Source organism: Homarus americanus, unplaced genomic scaffold, assembly GCF_018991925.1.
Source record: "Homarus americanus isolate GMGI-L3 unplaced genomic scaffold, GMGI_Hamer_2.0 scaffold48406, whole genome shotgun sequence".
Lineage (NCBI taxonomy): Eukaryota > Metazoa > Arthropoda > Malacostraca > Decapoda > Nephropidae > Homarus > Homarus americanus.
The window spans coordinates 4,403,596-4,421,909 of NW_024753828.1; the positions used below are offsets into that span (position 1 = coordinate 4,403,596).

The 18,314-nt window shown below is 36.5% G+C and overlaps 1 protein-coding gene across 4 annotated transcripts in view; it reads left to right on the plus strand.

Annotated features, from left to right (window-relative positions):
• Nucleotides 1–698: 698 nt before the first annotated feature.
• The window catches only part of LOC121855565 (glycine-rich RNA-binding protein 10-like), a 34,315-nt gene continuing 16,699 nt past the window's right edge, over nt 699–18,314 (plus strand). For 3 of the 4 annotated variants that reach the window (XR_006086814.1, XM_042350563.1, XM_042350566.1), the window contains exons 1-2: nt 699–763; nt 12,035–12,070. Coding sequence is in view for 3 of the 4 variants with exons in the window: in XM_042350563.1 (XP_042206497.1) it covers nt 741–763; nt 12,035–12,070 (59 nt within the window). In the remaining variant the exon portion in view is untranslated. The remainder of the gene's footprint in view (nt 764–12,034; nt 12,071–18,314) is intronic. The other variant, XM_042350564.1, reaches the window with a different exon arrangement.

Below are 18,314 nucleotides of genomic sequence, written 5' to 3' on the forward strand. Positions count from 1 at the left end.
GGGGCGAGGTGTTCCAGCAAGCTACCCTACCCTCCTCGTTTGTTCTGATAAGGTCCTGTGGCTTGGGTGTTTGCCTCTCTCTGTAATGAGCCGGGTCTTTAACATGTTGGAACAGAAAATTATCTATCAGAGTTCCTCCAAAAAGAGTAGCCTAGTGTTTGTTTTGTCTTTTCTCGAAGACCAGAGCATTTGTAGAGATGGCTGAGGAGTGCTCGTATTTTGCCTAAAAGTAAATTATGTTTATTTTATATATTGCTAAAAATAATGAGATCGGTATCTTGGGTACAATGCGTGTAATATACGCGGGTCTGCTCAATACTATTTACATATTTTAATTAATTCCGTCATTGTTTATACGGAATTCTTAAAAATGAATTTTCTTAATTTTCTGAACAATGTTTGAGTATAGCAATTTTTCAATACTTTCACAATACGTTTTAAACTTCAAATAACCAAGTACCATAGTTGTTTAGGCTAGGGAGGGAAGACGCTACTTTTAAAATTCGCGCCCAAAGTCTATGGTCAAATAACATCTATACTATGTTCTTCATCACCACATAAAATATAGTTTGAGTACATAGTATGAAGATAACTTAATTTTAAGTTTAAAAATATATATAAATTAATGTAAATATACTTGAAACCTAGAGATTAATGAATTCTATTTTATTATACATTAAATTTTCCTTTGTCTGTTTTCATCGAGCGGGCGGAAAAGGACGCCATTTGCACCCTTCAACATGGAGAGTAATACAAGTGAAGAGTAAGAATTATATTTATGTATTAATTTATTAGTCTAAAGCTTTGTAATACTGTAGATGGACTTGTTAACCAGAAAAGTTGAATTTGAATAGTGTAGTTTGATAGTAAGTAATTAATATTATGAAGCCCGGAGTTATGAAGAGTAGCTTGGGTTAGCCGGGCGTGAAACCAATTAATTGTCAACCGTTTGTCTTGTAACTTTAAGTATGGATTTTAGTTTAAGTATATAATATTTTAAGACCGTTGTATTATTTTAATGTGTATGTTTAGTGTAGCTGTGGGTGGAGAGTATAGTGATGGCGGCGCGTGGTGGCAGCATCGCCTCGCCCACCACGTTATCACCGGAATGCTTTACATACAGTATTTGTGTCATTGCTTTAGATATCCGTTTACTTTATTGGTAAATTTTCAAATGACAAAGAAATATTCCTCAAAACTACAAAGAAATGCCCGTATTATTAAAAGTTTTATGAGGGTCGCCACTTATTGTAACGTGGTCGCGGGTTTTATCTTGATTTATAATATCTGTTAGGGTGTTGTTAACCTGGTGGAAGCAAAGAAACTAAGTGTAACATAGAGAATAACTCGTTATATCTTGGTTGACGGCAGAAACTGGAGAATAACATTATCTTGATTGCTGACAAACTTGGATATGCCATGAGGGACGAGGCATGTCACAGTAGAAGTTTAGGGCTCACTTCAATTCACTGGTCTGCTTTATTCTTTATATAACTCCCATGTGTCCTTCACCGGATTTGTTTCTTATGCATTACAACAAACGAGCTGGTGAAGGTACCATCAAAAAGTAAGGGAATGGCTGTAGAGTTACAGATAGTGCTTCTGCACTACCTATGGCAACACAGCATTGCTACTTTATATCTTGAGTGAAGGTTAAGGAAACAATTCCATTTATTTTTGCATTTAGTTTTGTTAGGTGGAAGAGCAGAGAATAAATGGTTGTTGTTAAATATGTCTGTGCCAGCTTCTTTAATTTTGTATAAAGACATCTCTTAGGCTCTCCTCATAATAGTTGTTACTCATTTTTGGCGTCTTTGTTATGTTTTGTGTTACTTCACAGAATGAGAGTCTAGTGGGGAAACAATGAAAAAGCAACTTGGAATGTACTCTACTTGAAGCAGTAAGTCATAGCCTCACCTTCAGTGCTTCTGTGAATTCACAGAAACTTAGCTTGATTTTAATTGGAGTAAGCCTTGGAATGGTAAATACTCAAATTTAGCTGTATTTAATAGTTCATTTTTGCTAAAATTCAGTGATGTGTTTTATATGCCATTGCTGCTTTGGTGATTTCAGAAGAAGTCTTTCACTTCTACCCCTCTGGATTTACATTCCATGTTTTAGAATTTATTGAAAACACCCAAGAAAATAATAAAATTTTAAGGAAGAGCCAGATTATATTAAATGAATGGTTAACCTTCATTTACAAAGGTGTACAGTATTTCCTATGATTATTCTACAGTACAGTTTAATATTTTTAAGGCATTGGTTATTTGTCCAGTCACTGACCTTTACTACTATTTTCTGGCATTTGTTCCAATTTATTGAGGCTGTTGAGGCTGATCCTAGATTATTGAATTTGGTCACATTCAGAGCCAACCAAACCTAACCATGTTTGCAAGTGACCAATTTCAGTACAGTAATCAAGAGTCAATGTCATTAGTCTCAATCAGTTGTGAATGCCAGACAAATAGTGGAAGAACGCTAAAAGTGTGTGACATTTTCTTATAAGATATACTGTACTGTAACTTAATGTAAATAGACATGCAACCCTGAAAATAATAGACATTAATGATTGTAACACAAGGTGTGGTAATTGATGATGATTAGGATTACTTTAACAAGCATAATCAATGACTATTATAGCTTGTGGTTGCACTATATCTGGACAGGCATTCTGGGAATATGTGACCTTTTCAGAGTAGATGAACTGGGAACCTAGGTCTTGATGAAATGGGAATTTGGTGGTAGATAAAATGGGAGCAGGTGGAGTGGGAATAAACTGGAATTATTTTAGTTTTGGTCATCCGAGGGGGGGGGGGGTGTATAGTTCCGGGGTTCTGTGGCAAGGTTAGATTACTTTGGATATCTAATACAGGGATGACTGAAACCAAAATTTTACCAGTAAACTAACCAGATTACATGAAGTAACCTAATTAAAACAACAGGCTAAGACTGCTAGGTTTCATATACAGTGTGTTATAGATCTTGAATAAACAAATTGGTGTCCCCCCTCTCCCCAGGTGATGTAATAGTTGTGTGCAACTTTTGCTAAAGAGTATAATACTAGACTAATTTTTATAAACAAATTAAAACTATTCATTCACTTGAAATGTGTTTACAATTCTCTTGTGGTGTCATTACACAACATTTACAAGGAGTTTAATTAGATGTCATTAATTGTGTAAACTGCAAATGTATTGTAGAAAAGAAAAAGAAAGTTTGAAATCTCATGAAACATAACTCAAGAACCAACCAAACCTAATGTGACCTGTCTAGACCTAATCACTAAAGCTTAGTTGACTTCATTAGTGAATATCAGACATTTAGCCTTCATCATCCACCACATTTGTCTTCCTCTGCAGTCACATTCACATTTCTGGGAACAGAAGTAAAGATGCAGTCGAACATTAACAAGATGAGACTGCAGAGCCTCGCAGAACCGTTTCCCAGAAAATAAGTTTGAACTTATTGAACTTTTTTTTGCCTAAGTTAAAGTTTTATTTGAATATATATACAGTAACTTTTATAAAATTGTTGCAGAATTACTAAAAGTTTCTAATGAAAAAAGGGCAGGCATTAGAAAAACAAACTTGACCCTAGCATGAAGTTCATTATAGTACTTAAGAATAACAAGTGCCCAATGAGCGGTTGATGTGTGACATGTGAGAGACTGACTTCAAATCATATATGAAAGGTAACATGAACTATGCCTTTCAAGCCCAATGGTCATAGGTTAAATTATAATTAGATTGTAGGTCAATTTGGTTCATGTTCTCATTAAAAGTGGTGTAATGTCATAGTTACTTCATTTAAATTAACACTTGAATTTTTATATAACCATCTTGCACATTAGTCTGCCCCTTTTGTCTAAAATAAGAAACGGACAATTCTGCAAAGAATTTTAAAGAATAGTTGTTCTACTGGTCCTTGTGACAGCTTTTCCTTTAATGTTGGGCAAATATTATAGTACGTGTTCATAAAGCATGATGGCTCCTGCTTAAGAAAATTGTCATGCAGGTTACTTGACAAAAAGGAAATATTACCCCATCGTCTTTCTCGGTACTGTGCCTAGTTTATACATAACATACCAAGCTGCCACCACACCTAGAGATGACCATGGCATTGGAAGGCCATTGTTGGTTTTTCCCCATTACAGTAATATACTCTTTACCGTATTTTTTCATTTTACTGATCTTGAGTGAAAGTTAAATTAAACCTTCACCTCCTATTGAATGACTGAACTTCACTGTCACGGATGACCATACCTTTTATCTGGACCTTTAAATTCAGTATCAACCACAAAAAGATTATGCCACAGTTTTCAGTGTGCAAGGTGATAAATGGTTCCAGCATATCTTTACTTTACTTGTAATATGCATAATTATATAATACTTTACTGTATTTCTTAAAATACTGATTGGTCACTTTCTCATCATACTTGGGATTTTTGTAAGCAAACGACACAGTTGATTTAAGATAGTGTAATGGCTTTTGATCAGTGAGGTAACTCAACTCCCTGGATCCTATGTACATAATGGTAGGTAACAGTTACAACCTTGCAGTACGTGAAGTCCCCCTGAAAATTGGGGGGCAACATGTCCCTAATGCATGATAAAACTATAGGCAGTCCTTGAATTTCATTAGTACAGCTCCTCCCCGACTTATGACCACCCACACTTACGACCTGCCTCAGTCGTACCAAAATTTTGTCAAATTACGTATTTTTGAGTCCCAACGTCAGTGATTGCGCTGTGTACTGACAAAATTTTCGTTTGTAATTCACTTTAAAGTGGCTGGCAAGCTTAAAAGTGAGAGTTTTGTGGTGCTGAGAAGAAAAAGAGACACCCATTTTATATTTTATATGTATTATTTAAGCATTTTCGACTTACGACCTGGATTTGGGTCCCTAACCCTGTCATAAGTCGGGGAGGAGCTGTCCTGTATTTTTTACTAAATGACCATGTGAGTTCAGAAGAATGCATGTTTTAAGTAATAAAGTCTTTCTCTCTATTAAGGTGTATTGTCATGTTTTCTTCACATGTTGCCATGTGATTTAGACAAATTTTCTACATATTCTAGGATCATTAACTCAACACACACTGGGAAACTTCAAATATAGGTTGGAGAGATGTATGAGCAATATGTGTTGGGTGTAAACAGGGCTGAATTGTATGAACCAATAGACCTGCTGCAGTTTCCTCCATTATGTTCTTAACACTTGTCTGTTTCATTATCTTAAACCAATTTGCTTTTCCAGTTCTCAGTGTTTTTGTTGATGATTTCGGTGAGGGAGATGTTGCTTTTCTAGTACATTACAGTATCCTCGCATGATTCACTGTCGTAGGCCTCAAAATCTTCATCTTCTATCCTGTTTGAAGCCAGACATCTTTACGTTGGTTACTATTATCACCTATTTCATATTATTTTCTGTAATTTTCTGATACTGTGTTCTACATATGTATAATTTCATAAAATTCCCAGTCGTATTTCTTCAGGACCAGGGCACTCACTGATGTGTAAAGCCTATGGTAATGGTATAGTTTAGCAGTACACTATTAGCTTATTCATTAAATAGGCAAAATCTTTTACAGTGCTGTACTAAATTTATCCATATTCATTATCGAGTTGGTCTCCCGAAACATCTTTAATGTACTGTACTTCATCTCATATTCCTACTGCTTTGAATTAAATTGATAACTTTGGGAGGCTTTCATATACAGTACAGTATATCGTTATTCATTTCTGGTTGGAGGTCATTTGCACTACAGATGTTTACACATACTTGCAGGCTATAAAATTATAGATGTAAGTGATTTGTTATTTATAATCTGAGAATTTTATCAAGATATTTACTTTGATACAGTACTGTACTGTCTTAAGCAAAGGACAAGTAAACTGCTTCCATGAGGGAGGCTCCAATTTTTCAAAACCAAATTGGAGGATATTGCCTGATAATTTGAAATTGCTGTAAATCTCCTGATACATATATACACACACCAGCAATCCTAAGAGTGGAGATTATAGGAAAGTGCATAGGTTCAGTAGGAGCAGGAGTAGGAGGGATAGAGTTGGAATCATCTGAGGTGGAGTTGGAGAATAAGATGCCAAAGAGATTGGCTTTATCAGGGGGAGAGTTGGCTATAGAGTTATCAGGTAGGAAGAGAGGAGGAAAAGAGGGAGTGCAGAAGTTATTACAGATGTTTTTGGTTAAGGACCAGAAGGATTTACTGTACTAGAAGAAGAATTAGTCAGGACAGCGATCTTTCTTTCTTATAAAATTCTGCTTGGCCCTATGAAGAGTAGCCTTACAACGATTCCTAGAAGTAACGAAAGAGGAGTGGGAAATAGGAGGAGATAGCTTCATAACCTGATACGCCCTATCTCTCTCCCTACATGCAAGAGAGCGGGAGCGATCAAACCATGATTGTAAAGTGAAAGTTTTGGTAGAAGATGGGATAAATGCACTCATACCACCCTGTATAACCCCAGCAATGCTGTCAGCACATACCGAGGCATCCCGAGGGGAAAAGCAACCTTCACCCAAGGAAAGTCGGTGAAGAATTCTCACAAGAATTGCCAGTTTGCCCTCCAATAGTGCCATAGTTTACATTTAGAGGGGATGGGGGAGGTGGTTGTGCCCAGTTTGATTAATAGAAATAAGATTGCGATCAGAAGACCCTAAGGGGGCAGAAATTGAGTATGAATAGTATGAGGGGTTAGAGGTAAAACAAAGATCAAGAATGTTAGTAAGTTGATTGTGTTGATCAGGAACACGTGTAGGGTGTTTAATTATTTGTTTCAGATCATTAAGTAAGGAAAAAGAGAGTGCCTCAGCTCCACCTGGGCCATCCCTTGCAGAGCCAAGCCACTCTGTGATGTACAATGAAATCCCCTAGGTAGAGGATCTTGGTGTTGGGGTGAGATAGTCAAAGAGTTCCAAATAGTTGGTAAAATTGGGAGAACAGTATAGGAAAGAAAGAAGAATAGTTATAGTTAGTTAGAGATATTTTGAGCCAGATGACATCATAAAGAGAAGATTCAAGATCCATTAGTCGAGCTATATGTGTACTGTACGTGTGTTGCTGTAGGCGCTAACACAGTGGTTCTCAACCTTGTTTGCCCCATGCACCCTTTTCACCATATGGCAGAATGTCATTCCCCCCTCCTTTCCAAGATTGTCTGCCTCAAAAAGTGCATTCCAAATAATATGCATATAATACTGAAAATCCTTTATTTTTTCCATATTAGTATCATTTCCCCCCCCCCCCCGAAAACCTGAGGGGGGAAATTCCCCCCTGGTTGAGAACCCCTGCGCTAACACATCCCTTAGAAAGGACAGAGGTATAAAGGTTGCAGTTGGAGACTTGAAAAGGTTTGGGTGAATCTGCTTTGGTCAGTTGAAGTTCAGATAGATAGTAAAAGGTTAGGGGGAGAGGTTAATAGGTGGTGCTCCACAGAAGGAAAATTGGATCTCAGGTTGCGAATATTGGGAAAATTAAGTGTGAAAAAAGCCGATCCTCCAGCAACCGTGGAAATGTCAGTTGAGGCCCCAGTAGTTTCATGATGATCAGGTCGGCCCTGGGGTCCACAACCTTTCCGACCAGTGCGACCCATCCGAGAAGGCCCCGCTTTAATATTATTGTCATCTGCCATCATAGGAGAGTAAAAGAATAGAAAGAATGGAACAGATCAGTACGTACATGTATTGTTGTTTCTGGTTTGCCCACATACTGTACTGTGCTCCAGGTTGATATTTTGACCAGTTCAGATGTACAGAATTTCAATAAAACCTTTTATTACTTTCAAATTGACTGTTTCATGCTAGTGTATGTGCTGTGCTTTGCTACCCCTTACCCTCTAGAGCAGGGGTTTTCAAACTATGGGTCCTGACCCTTCAGTGGGTCGCGAAATAAATAAATTGGGTCGCAAAATAAAAATGGGTCGCAAAAATAAATCAGAATATTTTTATTTTCATACAATTGGATACATATAATTCAAATATAAATGGATCATGAGAAATTTACATGAATTTTGTCGATGCTAAATAAAGGAAAATTGTGAACAGTGTTTGTCTTTGATTTACTCATTTCATATCATTACACTTAGGTTTAATGGGTCGCAATTCAAATTGTTGTTCTGGCTGTGGGTCACAGTAAAAAAAGTTTGAAAAACACTGCTCTAGAGAAGGGGTTCTTAACCTGGGGTCCATGGATGGGCTTCAGGGGGTCTGTGAAGGTCAGATAAAAATTTAACATTTATATTCACTATATTTTTGTCAATATATATTCAATGCATGCAAAGTTGTGTTTATGTGCATTTTTCTAGGGAGGGGGTCCATAGCTTTTACCAGATTCTCAAAGGGGTCCGTGACTCAAAAAAGGTTAAGAACCACTGCTCTAGAGATTCAAATTCTATCAGGATAAGAACATTTATGTGCAGATTAGAAATTTTAAGCTTATTCAACAAAAATTGTGGGGTGAGTGGTAGTCTGGTAGAGGTGGCCATTTACTTTATACTTCTATCTCATGGTTATTTTCTATCTTAAAGTTTAACCCAAAGTTGTGCAAACTGCGGCCCTTGAAGCCTGTCAGTGCGGCCCACTTCTGAAAGTACCATGAACCCTGTCTGCGGCCCCCCCACACCCAAGGCATAACATTCAATATATTGGCCTGCATGATCACCTCTACAACCTATAAAGTGTGACACCTCATTAATGGTGTAAAGAAACTGAATATCCAGCAGTTATGAGAAATTACATACAGTATGTAACAATAATGTTATAATACTACTGTATATAAATTTTTAAAAGTGTAAGATCAGTTTAATAAATGGTATCAAGATTCAGTGATCACACTGTGATGTCCAGTGACTCGGAGTTGCCATTTTTTTTCTTTGTTTTTAAGGGCCTGTATGTCATCAAGCACTTGTAAGTAAGAATTTTGTTTTAGGCTTTAGATTTATCATTAATTCTGAATTTTAAAAGCAATATACAGTAGTGAGTCTATGGCCCATCATGCATCGTATGGATTTTATTATGGCCCTCAATGCAAAAAGTTTGCATGCCCCTGGTTTAACCCTATCATTATCATTGTTTTATGTTGTGTATACAAAGTACTGTAATGACATTGAGACATTTTGACCAAGTGGCTACAAGTTTTAATTAGTATGAAATTTTGGTGGAGTGTATTGCTTTGCATATATGTACCTGTTAGTTAGCCCAATAACTGCGGCATTTGAGAAATCGAGGGTACCCGTATACGCAGAAAACATGACATGAAAGTGGGGGAAAAGTTATGAAATTTAGAAGCCAGAAAAACCATAAAAAAAATTCTCATTAAGGGGGGTGAGTTATGAGCCTATGAGGTGAGGTAGAGAGTAACTAGCAACTGCTGAGTGCTGGTTGCTGTTGTGATGCAAGAGATGGTTTTTGTTGTGCAGTGAGTGGTAAGCCTTTACATAGGTGGTGAACCAGGGTGTGGTGTTGTAGGTGTGAGTGAGTGGCCACTGAGGACAGGAGGAGGGTGATGAGGTGTAGGTAATTCTGTATCATTCCTAGATGATTTGAGGCGCACAGCTTTAAATTCTTGATGCCAAATGCTTATCATCTTAATACAACGATGGTGCGATTTTGGTATATCAGCCGAAGACAAAGATAGAAGTAAAGATTTAATAAAAAAACTTTGGTACCTGTAGTTGTAAATTTGCAAAAACTGTTAACAAGGGTTTGTTCTCTTGTACAATACTGGTAGAATTTCAAAATTAAATACAGCTCCTCCCTGACTTACGACCACCCGCACTTACGACCTGCCTCAGTCGTACCAAAATTTTGTCAAATTAAGTATTTACGAGTCCCAACGTCAGTACAAAGACAAAATTTTCGTTTGTAATTCACTTTAAAATGGCTGGCAAGCTTAAAAGTGAGAGTTTTGTGGTGCTGAGAAGAAAAAGAGACACCCATTTTAGATTTTCTATGCATTATTTAAGCATTTTTGACTTACGACCTGGATTTGGGTCCCTAACCCCATCGTAAGTCAGGGAGGAGCTTACTGTAGCCAAATACAATACAATACTATAATATATATCTAGTACTGTACAGTAGAAGGCATATGGGAGAGTTAATAGAGTACTGTAATAATTATGTTTATTTATCATTTTCACTCCTTCCCACGCTCCTTCATTGATAAACTGAGCTGCATCATACTTGACTCGCCACAGATTTAAGTCAAATTAGTGCCTTGTTTATTTTTTTATTTTTCTGTGTGGTTATCAGCATACAATACATGGATCACGTGCACCTACAATGATTTATTTACATATACTGTACAGTGATATCCCTGTTAGCCGGAACAATTGGTGCAGAGCACTTCCGGGAATGAGAGATTTCCGGGTAATGAGACAACTCCGAGTCTCAAAGCCGGAAAAAAATCCCTCATCCCCAGAATTTTCCGGGTAACGGAAAATTGTTCTCGGAATTTCCAGAGAATGCACCTGATTTTCATCTCTCAAACCCTGAAAAAATCCCCCATTCCCGGAATTTTCCGGGTACAGTATAGGGAAAATTTTCTCAGAATTTTCTGGAAAATGTGCCTCTCGGAAAATCATTCCCAAAGCCTGAACTTTTGGGAAAATTACGGGTTTGGGAACGATTTTCCAAGAGAATTTCGTTTCCGGCTATCGTAGAGTTCGGGGTTTGAGGGATTCCGGCTAACGGAGATATAACTGTATGCTGTATATTAGAATCCTAGTTATCCGGCACCTACTGGGATTGAGAGGTGCCGAATGAAGAGCTTTTCCGGTTAGTAATTGAAACTCAATCTTAGGATCCCATAATGCATAGTGTTACAGGCTGATTTCACAAACTCATGTCTCGGAAAAATGCACTTCTTTAACCCTTTGGTCCCGGGTATCGTTCCAGAACGTCCGCCTATTTTCTCGCCACTTTTTATTTTATTTTTGGAAATGTTGATTTTTTTTCTTGATTTAACCCCGCGTGGGGGGTACTGCCAGCAGCTTCTAACCCGGGGCTTAAGGGTTAACACTTGTTCCATTCTATATTAATGTGGTTTAGAAATAAAGAAAATGTAATATAAAACTATAAAATAAGAAAATTGAAGAGCATGGGTGTGTGGAGTGGAGGTGGTGGGCTATAACTACGTCTCCAACTCGTCAGCCCAGCTGCCTTGTTTATTCCAATACGGTACTCTAATGTGGCTTAGAAACATAGAACTATATTACCCGTATATAAAACTATAGAATAAGAAAAATGAAGAGCCTTTGTGGGTTACTGGGCTATATCTGTGTGGCTGCTCTCCTAATGTGATATGGCATACATAGCCAGCGCGGCAGCCACGTCTGAGAGTCAACTGGGTGACTGCCTGAACTGTGTTGCGTCACTCAGTGTGTGGAAGGAGCTATGTATTTTTGTACATAAAATATGTTACTGTATTGTATTTTATGATATGCTATGTATTGATTTTATTGTTTATCATAGCAATAAATATGGCAACTCATCCCCATTGCATGCAGTATTCAAAGTTACGATTCAAGCTGATTTTGGAGGAATTTTTATTGTTATTATTTCATTTTGGTGCCAGTTAGTTGAATATACCAGTTGCCCAGGTACCAGATAGCTGGGATTATACTGTACAGTATATATAATTTAGTGCAACTTGTTGCTTACTCCCCAGGTTTGCCCTTGATGAAGTAATTATATCACCAGGTACTGTACATAGAGTATGTACAGTACACAGCATTATTCCTGAAAAGGCTTTGCCTTTGTTGGAGATACACTTGTCGGTAGATCAGGGTTGTCATTTGAAGGTGACAGGCAGTGAATTTTTGGTTTAAGTCCATTTGAGCAGTTTTCATTTGTCATCTTGAGATTCAATAATTTTTAAATAATATTGATAATAAAACAGCTAGTAATTAAATTACATCATAAAAGATGTTCATACCCTTTCATGTGGAATGTAGAGATTGACTGTGTGGCATGACTTCCTCCTACTTACACACCTCTCTTACCACTTATTTCTAGTGACAACCCTGGTAGAGCAGTGGACTCTCAAACATGGTAAGTGGCTTTACCTCCACACAACTATTAATCCAAATTCATTCTTAGGGGAATAAAGGCTTAACACTATTGTTCCTACTATAATAATCTATTTTTTTTACTTCTTGACCAGAGGTGGCCAAGGCTGTTAGGTTGTAGATATGAATTTAATTTTCACAATAAATTATTATTATTTTTTTTTATGATGATTTCACTCTTCATACACCATTAAAGAAGAAAAATTTTCAATTTACTTTTAATATATAGACCTGAGGGCTAGATACAGTACTTGAGAAATTGTATCAGGAACTTCCTCTTAATTGGATCCTGGACTGTAGTAGCATTTTGTGATCCCTTACAAACTGAACTGTGTATTTGAATTATTTTAATCTTGGATGACTGATTCTGAGGACTTAGGTACAGGGTACAGGTGTTAATTCTCCATCAAATACCACCATGTAGGGGCTTAATGGCATTGTATATTGATTGTCCTATAATGCTTGTCAGGCTGATCTTAGCATTGTAAAGATTATTATATTATTCAGACTACAGTATTACCCACTTTTTTTAGTTCATTCATTAAAAGGGATCAAGAATTGTTTATCATTTTATCATGCTTTTCCGCATATGGGATATCTCCAAAACCTTTCCTACTTTAAGAAAAAGTTACCATCAGTGTGTGGGATGAATTGAAACCCTATCATATTGTGCATCTGACAAACATATCACAGGGAGGCCCTTAGGATGTAAAGTTCCTTATGTGATTTTGGCAATACTGTACATTCTCTTGCTTTTTATTCAGTACAGAAGTAGTCAATAACTTGGAATAAAAAGACATTCATGCTAATACGTAACTCTTATATGATCTAATTATTCAGTTAGAGGATTAGTTTTCTTGCATTGAGTTCTTTCTCAATATGCATGTGTACAAAGGGAATTTTGGACCTAGTTAAGATGCCTCGCTAGTTTAAATGGTATTGCATTATGCCATTTACTTACAGATGAAGTACTGGTAGTGTAGTATACAGTTCAAATTAGTGTTGCGGGTTAGAACAAGCTCTCTAGTGTTTTTACCTGAGACTGTTTCTAGGTGTCAGTATGCCTTCCTTCTCCTTAGATCTTTCAGAATGGTTGCTCCTTTGATGAGATGGGTAGAAATGTAGTTCAGCTTCTATTGAGTGGTAGGGATTTCTCTGTTGAATAAAATTGTCTGGCATTTACCCCCCCAAAAAATAACACTACTGTGAATAAAGATACTAAACTTGATACATGAAACTGTTATAACTTCTTAAGCTAGACACTGATTGGCTCATATAGTTTAGAGCAATTATTTGCATTAAGTAGGGTGAATTAGTTCAAATCTTGGGAGGTGTTTGAGTTTCCTGTACATCTTTGTGTCCAAATTTTTTTATCTTAAAGTTTGTTTTCATGTTGAGGTTAAACCTTAAGAGGGATAAGTGGGAACCCTCTCTTAACTCCTAGGGAGAAGCATTAAGTACTGTACTGTATTATAATGCCTATCATTGAATGGTTCATGACCCTTACATTCCATATGTGTGCCTCTAGGGAGTTGTTAGCTGTCAGAAGGGTTAAAGACATTCCCCAACACTTTCTTCCTTGTTGGTCTCTTAAAGTTTTAAATTTTGTTGAATTTTTTTAAGAAGGGCGTTTTTGAAAATGGACCTCCAGCTATTACAATACAGCAGACCCTTCAAATTCGCGGGGCTTAGGTTCTCAAAATGGCCGCAAATCGCCAAATCTGCTAATAACATTTGCTTACTGGGGGGGAGGGGGGTGTTACATGTTTACTTGTGTACAAAGAAATGTATACTGTATTCCCTTTGTCTTTGCCCTTAGCACTATTATTTCTTTTACCTGTAGTGTAGTATATACGTGTGTGTGTGTTCAGACACACACACAACACAAAACATACAGATAAATCATAATAGGAAAAATCCTCTCACAAATAATCAGAAACAAATGTATATTAAAAATGTAGAGTCTACCCTCAAGTCCACTCTGTGCTTTGTTATTAACAAAGCAGAGTAGACTTGAGGGTAGACTCAACATATTTAATACATTTTCTGATTGTATAGTATATGCAAATGCATAATATTTGCGCAAAGTAAAGCCTTGTATTTGTATATGTTGGGGTCAGAAACCGAAAAGCATGTGGTTGTTTGGAAAATAACCAGAAGCGAGATTTTGCTATAGGTTAGGTTACTTTGGATTGGGTTAAGTTAGGGTAAAATCCAAATGCAAAGTTTCGCTTTCTGGTTATTTTGAAAACTACTACAACGCGTTGTGGTCGCTTTTCGTTTTCTGAGCCCAACATATATATACTGTAGGATGGTAAGGAAAATATTAAGTAACATACAGTACATAGATAAATACATCACTTCTTAGCTTGTGTCTTTTATTATTTATAATAATGCTAATACAAATACTGACATTAATACTACTAGTAATAATATAGAGTTAAGGTGCAGTATAATTAGTACTTAAAGTAGATAAGCGTAATAGAACAGAATCGATCTTGCTGGCTGAAATTCTTCTTTTGAGATGTTGTCTTTAGTCTTCCCTAGGGAGGTGGTGGTAGGGTTGAGTTGGTCAGGTCTGATCACAGCTAATCCTGCTTCTTCCAGCTTCTCTAGGGTGGTGGTGGTTGGGTGGAGTCGTCCAGGTCTGATTGTAGCTGTCTCTGATCCACGTTGTCACTGCTGCACTGCTTGATAAATAAAATTTGTAAAATTCATAAAATTTTATATTTATCTGTTTTTCTTGATAAATCAAAAAGTAATAAAATTAAGTTTTAATGGTTGAAAATAAGTAAATAAAAGCAAGTCAAAAGACCAATATGTAATTATATAATATTTGAAGTTGTTCATATGTTGATAAGAATATTTAACTTACTCATTGGGATGAATGTCAGCGCTGATGATATCCTAACCAGACCATTGAAGTCAGATGTTGCCTCCGTTGTTGCAGTGAAAAGTAATTGTTCAAAGTGATCATCAGTCATTGCAGATCTAAGTTTTGATTTATTCAGCTTCTTTACAGAAAAATGTCTGCTCACATATACCGTATATACTCGTCTATAACCCCCCCCCCCTCGTTTATAGGTCGACCCTGATTTTTTGACCAAGAAATTGTTAATTTATGATATTCATCGTTTATAGGTCGACCCACGTTTTTGAGGGCAACGGAACAACAAAACCTTCAGTAAAAAATGCTCTACGTCCTATAAACTGAGGCTCGCCTAGTGCCGAAGGCAAATTGTTTACCATTTATTATTACGACACTTTACACTGAAACGCGGGTAGTTTCAACAAAAATATTGTATATTCCCATTCAAGTATTTATTCAAGTCAATTAGGAGGGAATATTATTGTAATACAACAGTTTTTTAACTAAACCATTCGAAAAGCGATTACGGTAACATCTTTTGAACGAAAGAAAGCGAAAGTCATTGTTTTCGTCACGATTTTATCCCACTTTCCACTGTAATACGTACGTAATTTCAGCAAAAATATTACATTTCCGTGAATGCATTATATCAAGCACAGTATGAATGGAATATCATTGTAATATAACAGAATTTTAACCGAAAAATATTAAAAAAACCAGTAACATCTCAAGAACATCGGAAGCTTAGGTAAAGTCTGTTGTTTTCGTCATGTATTTTATCCTATTTTACATTGAAATACATCACGTTTCAGCAAAACTACTATTTATTTCCGATAATATATTCATTCAGGCGCAGTTTAGGTAAAATATACGTGTGATGTAATAGTTTTTAACTGAAAACGATTAAAAAAACACGTACTCTCTAGCCCTGTTCAAGGAGAGGACTGGGAGAAGCTGTTTGGTGCTGCAGACGATGACAAGGAAAATTATTTTGATGGATTTTAATGAAAATATTCCGAAATATGGTATCGTAGTATTTATTCAAGTCAATTAGGATAGAATATTATTGTAATACAACAGTTTTTTTAACTGAAACCCATTCGAAAAGCGATTACGGTAACATCTTTTGAACGAAAGAAAGCGAAAGTCATGTTTTCGTCACGATTTTATCCCACTTTCCATTGTAATACGTACGTCATTTCAGCAAAAATATTACATTTCCGTGAATGCATTATATCAAGCACAGTATGAATAGAATACCATTGTAATATAACAATATTTTAACCAAAAACTTTTAAAAAAACGAGTAACTTCTCTTGAACATCGGAAGGTTAGGTAAAATCTTTTGTTTTCGTCATGCATTTTATCCTATTTTACATTAAAATACATCACGTTTCAGCAAAACTGCTATTTATTTCTGAGACTATATTCATTCAGGCACAGTTAAGGTAAAATATACATGTGATGTAACAGTTTTTTAACTGAAAACGATTCGAAAAACACGTGTACCGTCTAGCTGATACACTCAACAGTTGGTGGTGCGTGATGTGTCATGCGTCTTTGTAAACAATAGGAGGTTGAAGTAGATTACCGGGTATTATATTAAGTGTGAAATATCGAAACGGTTTTTATTACCGGTATTTTTGTAGATCAATGAGAACTGTGATACCGTATATGATATGATAAGTTAGCCTGTGCTAAGAACTTCAACATAGACTACTGAAAGCACGTTGTAAGGTAATTTAGCCTATTGTAAGTTGGTGAGCTTCATTTGCTGAAGGAACTGCACAACTTTTCATTACTAATTGGTACATATTTTACGTTTCCATTGTTAACTGGCAGTAAATGGTAAATATTTTTCATGTCTGAAGCTAAAAGTTGCTCCTCGCCCTTCCCATCATGCACGGGTTCAACCTAACAAAACTATTACGCATGTATAGGATGACCCCCAATTTTTTGCCTAAAAATTTGGTCTTAAAAACTCGAACTATACACGAGTATATATGGTATACATATGTAGATCCAAACAGCACAAACATTCTTTGGGCATGAGCCTATAGTTTGGAAATGCACAGTCATTAAGAGAGGCATAGAATTTGGGAAGAGGCACTGATTTCATCTGCTCAGAAAGCAGAGGATCACATTGTAGGTCAATAAGCTCGAATTGTAGGTCAAATGGGCTTTGTCAACATCAAATGAGAAGACACCAAAGACGGTCATTTTCAATTAATTTGAAATCTTGGAATCGGCGTGAAAATTCTGCATGCAAGTCAAGTAGCTGCATTGAGTACTTCTTTACTTTTTGATCACAAACTGCAATCTGTTGTAAGGTTGCAAAGTGAGCAAACTGTTTGTTTGTTATCTGACGAAACAAAAGAAGTAATTTATTCATAAAAGCCTTGACACTGTTGTATAAATCATGTGCAAAAGCCCCCTTCCTTTGTAGCTTTGAATTCAGGTCATTCATATGACCCATGATATCAACAGCAAATGCAAAATTGGAGAGCCATTTTTCATCCTTCAACTATAGGAAATCTATAGCTTTCTGTTCCATGTCCCCAAATAAGCCAATCTCTTCTTTCAGTTCCCAAACTCCTTTCAGGATTTTTCCCAAACTCACATTTGTGTGATACAGAACATCCATATGATCAGATTCCGAGTCTTCAAGCAGGGTAATAAACTGTGATTTAATCCTCTTGCTCGAATGTAATTAACCACTTTTACAACTGTGTCCGCGACATGGCTTAAATTTAAAACACTCTTACAAAGGACTTCTTGATGAATAATGCAGTGTAGAAAGACAATACGTATTTGGTTCTGCATTTGTTTCTCTGACTTGATATTGACATTTTTTCAGCAACCCAACAGTTTTACCTGTCAGATTTGGCCCTCCATGGGTGGTCACATTTACCATTTTTTTCCACTCTTAATTTCAAAATACAGTTATTTACTGCCTTTAATAAGTCTTCTCTAGTTGTTGTTCCTTTCAGTGGCTGCATTGATGCCAATTCTTTTGTGATCTCAAATTTTTTGCCGATGCCTCGAATGAAAATTAAAAACCGCACTGTGTGTGACATCACAACTTTCATCAAGTTCCTGTGAATAGTATTCAAAAGTCCTAACTTTCTCTCTAAACTGCCGATACATGTTCTCAGCGATGTCCTCTACATGTCTTACAATTGTTCGCCTTGACAAACTTACTTTCTTTAACTGGTTTTTCTTGTCTGGACATAAAATAGAGGTAAAATCAATCATACATTCCTTTATAACTTCTCCTTCAGAGAATGGCTTGCTGTTTTTGGTAATTTTGTGAGCAATCACATAACTCACTCTTGAAATATCATCCTGGGATGTAAAT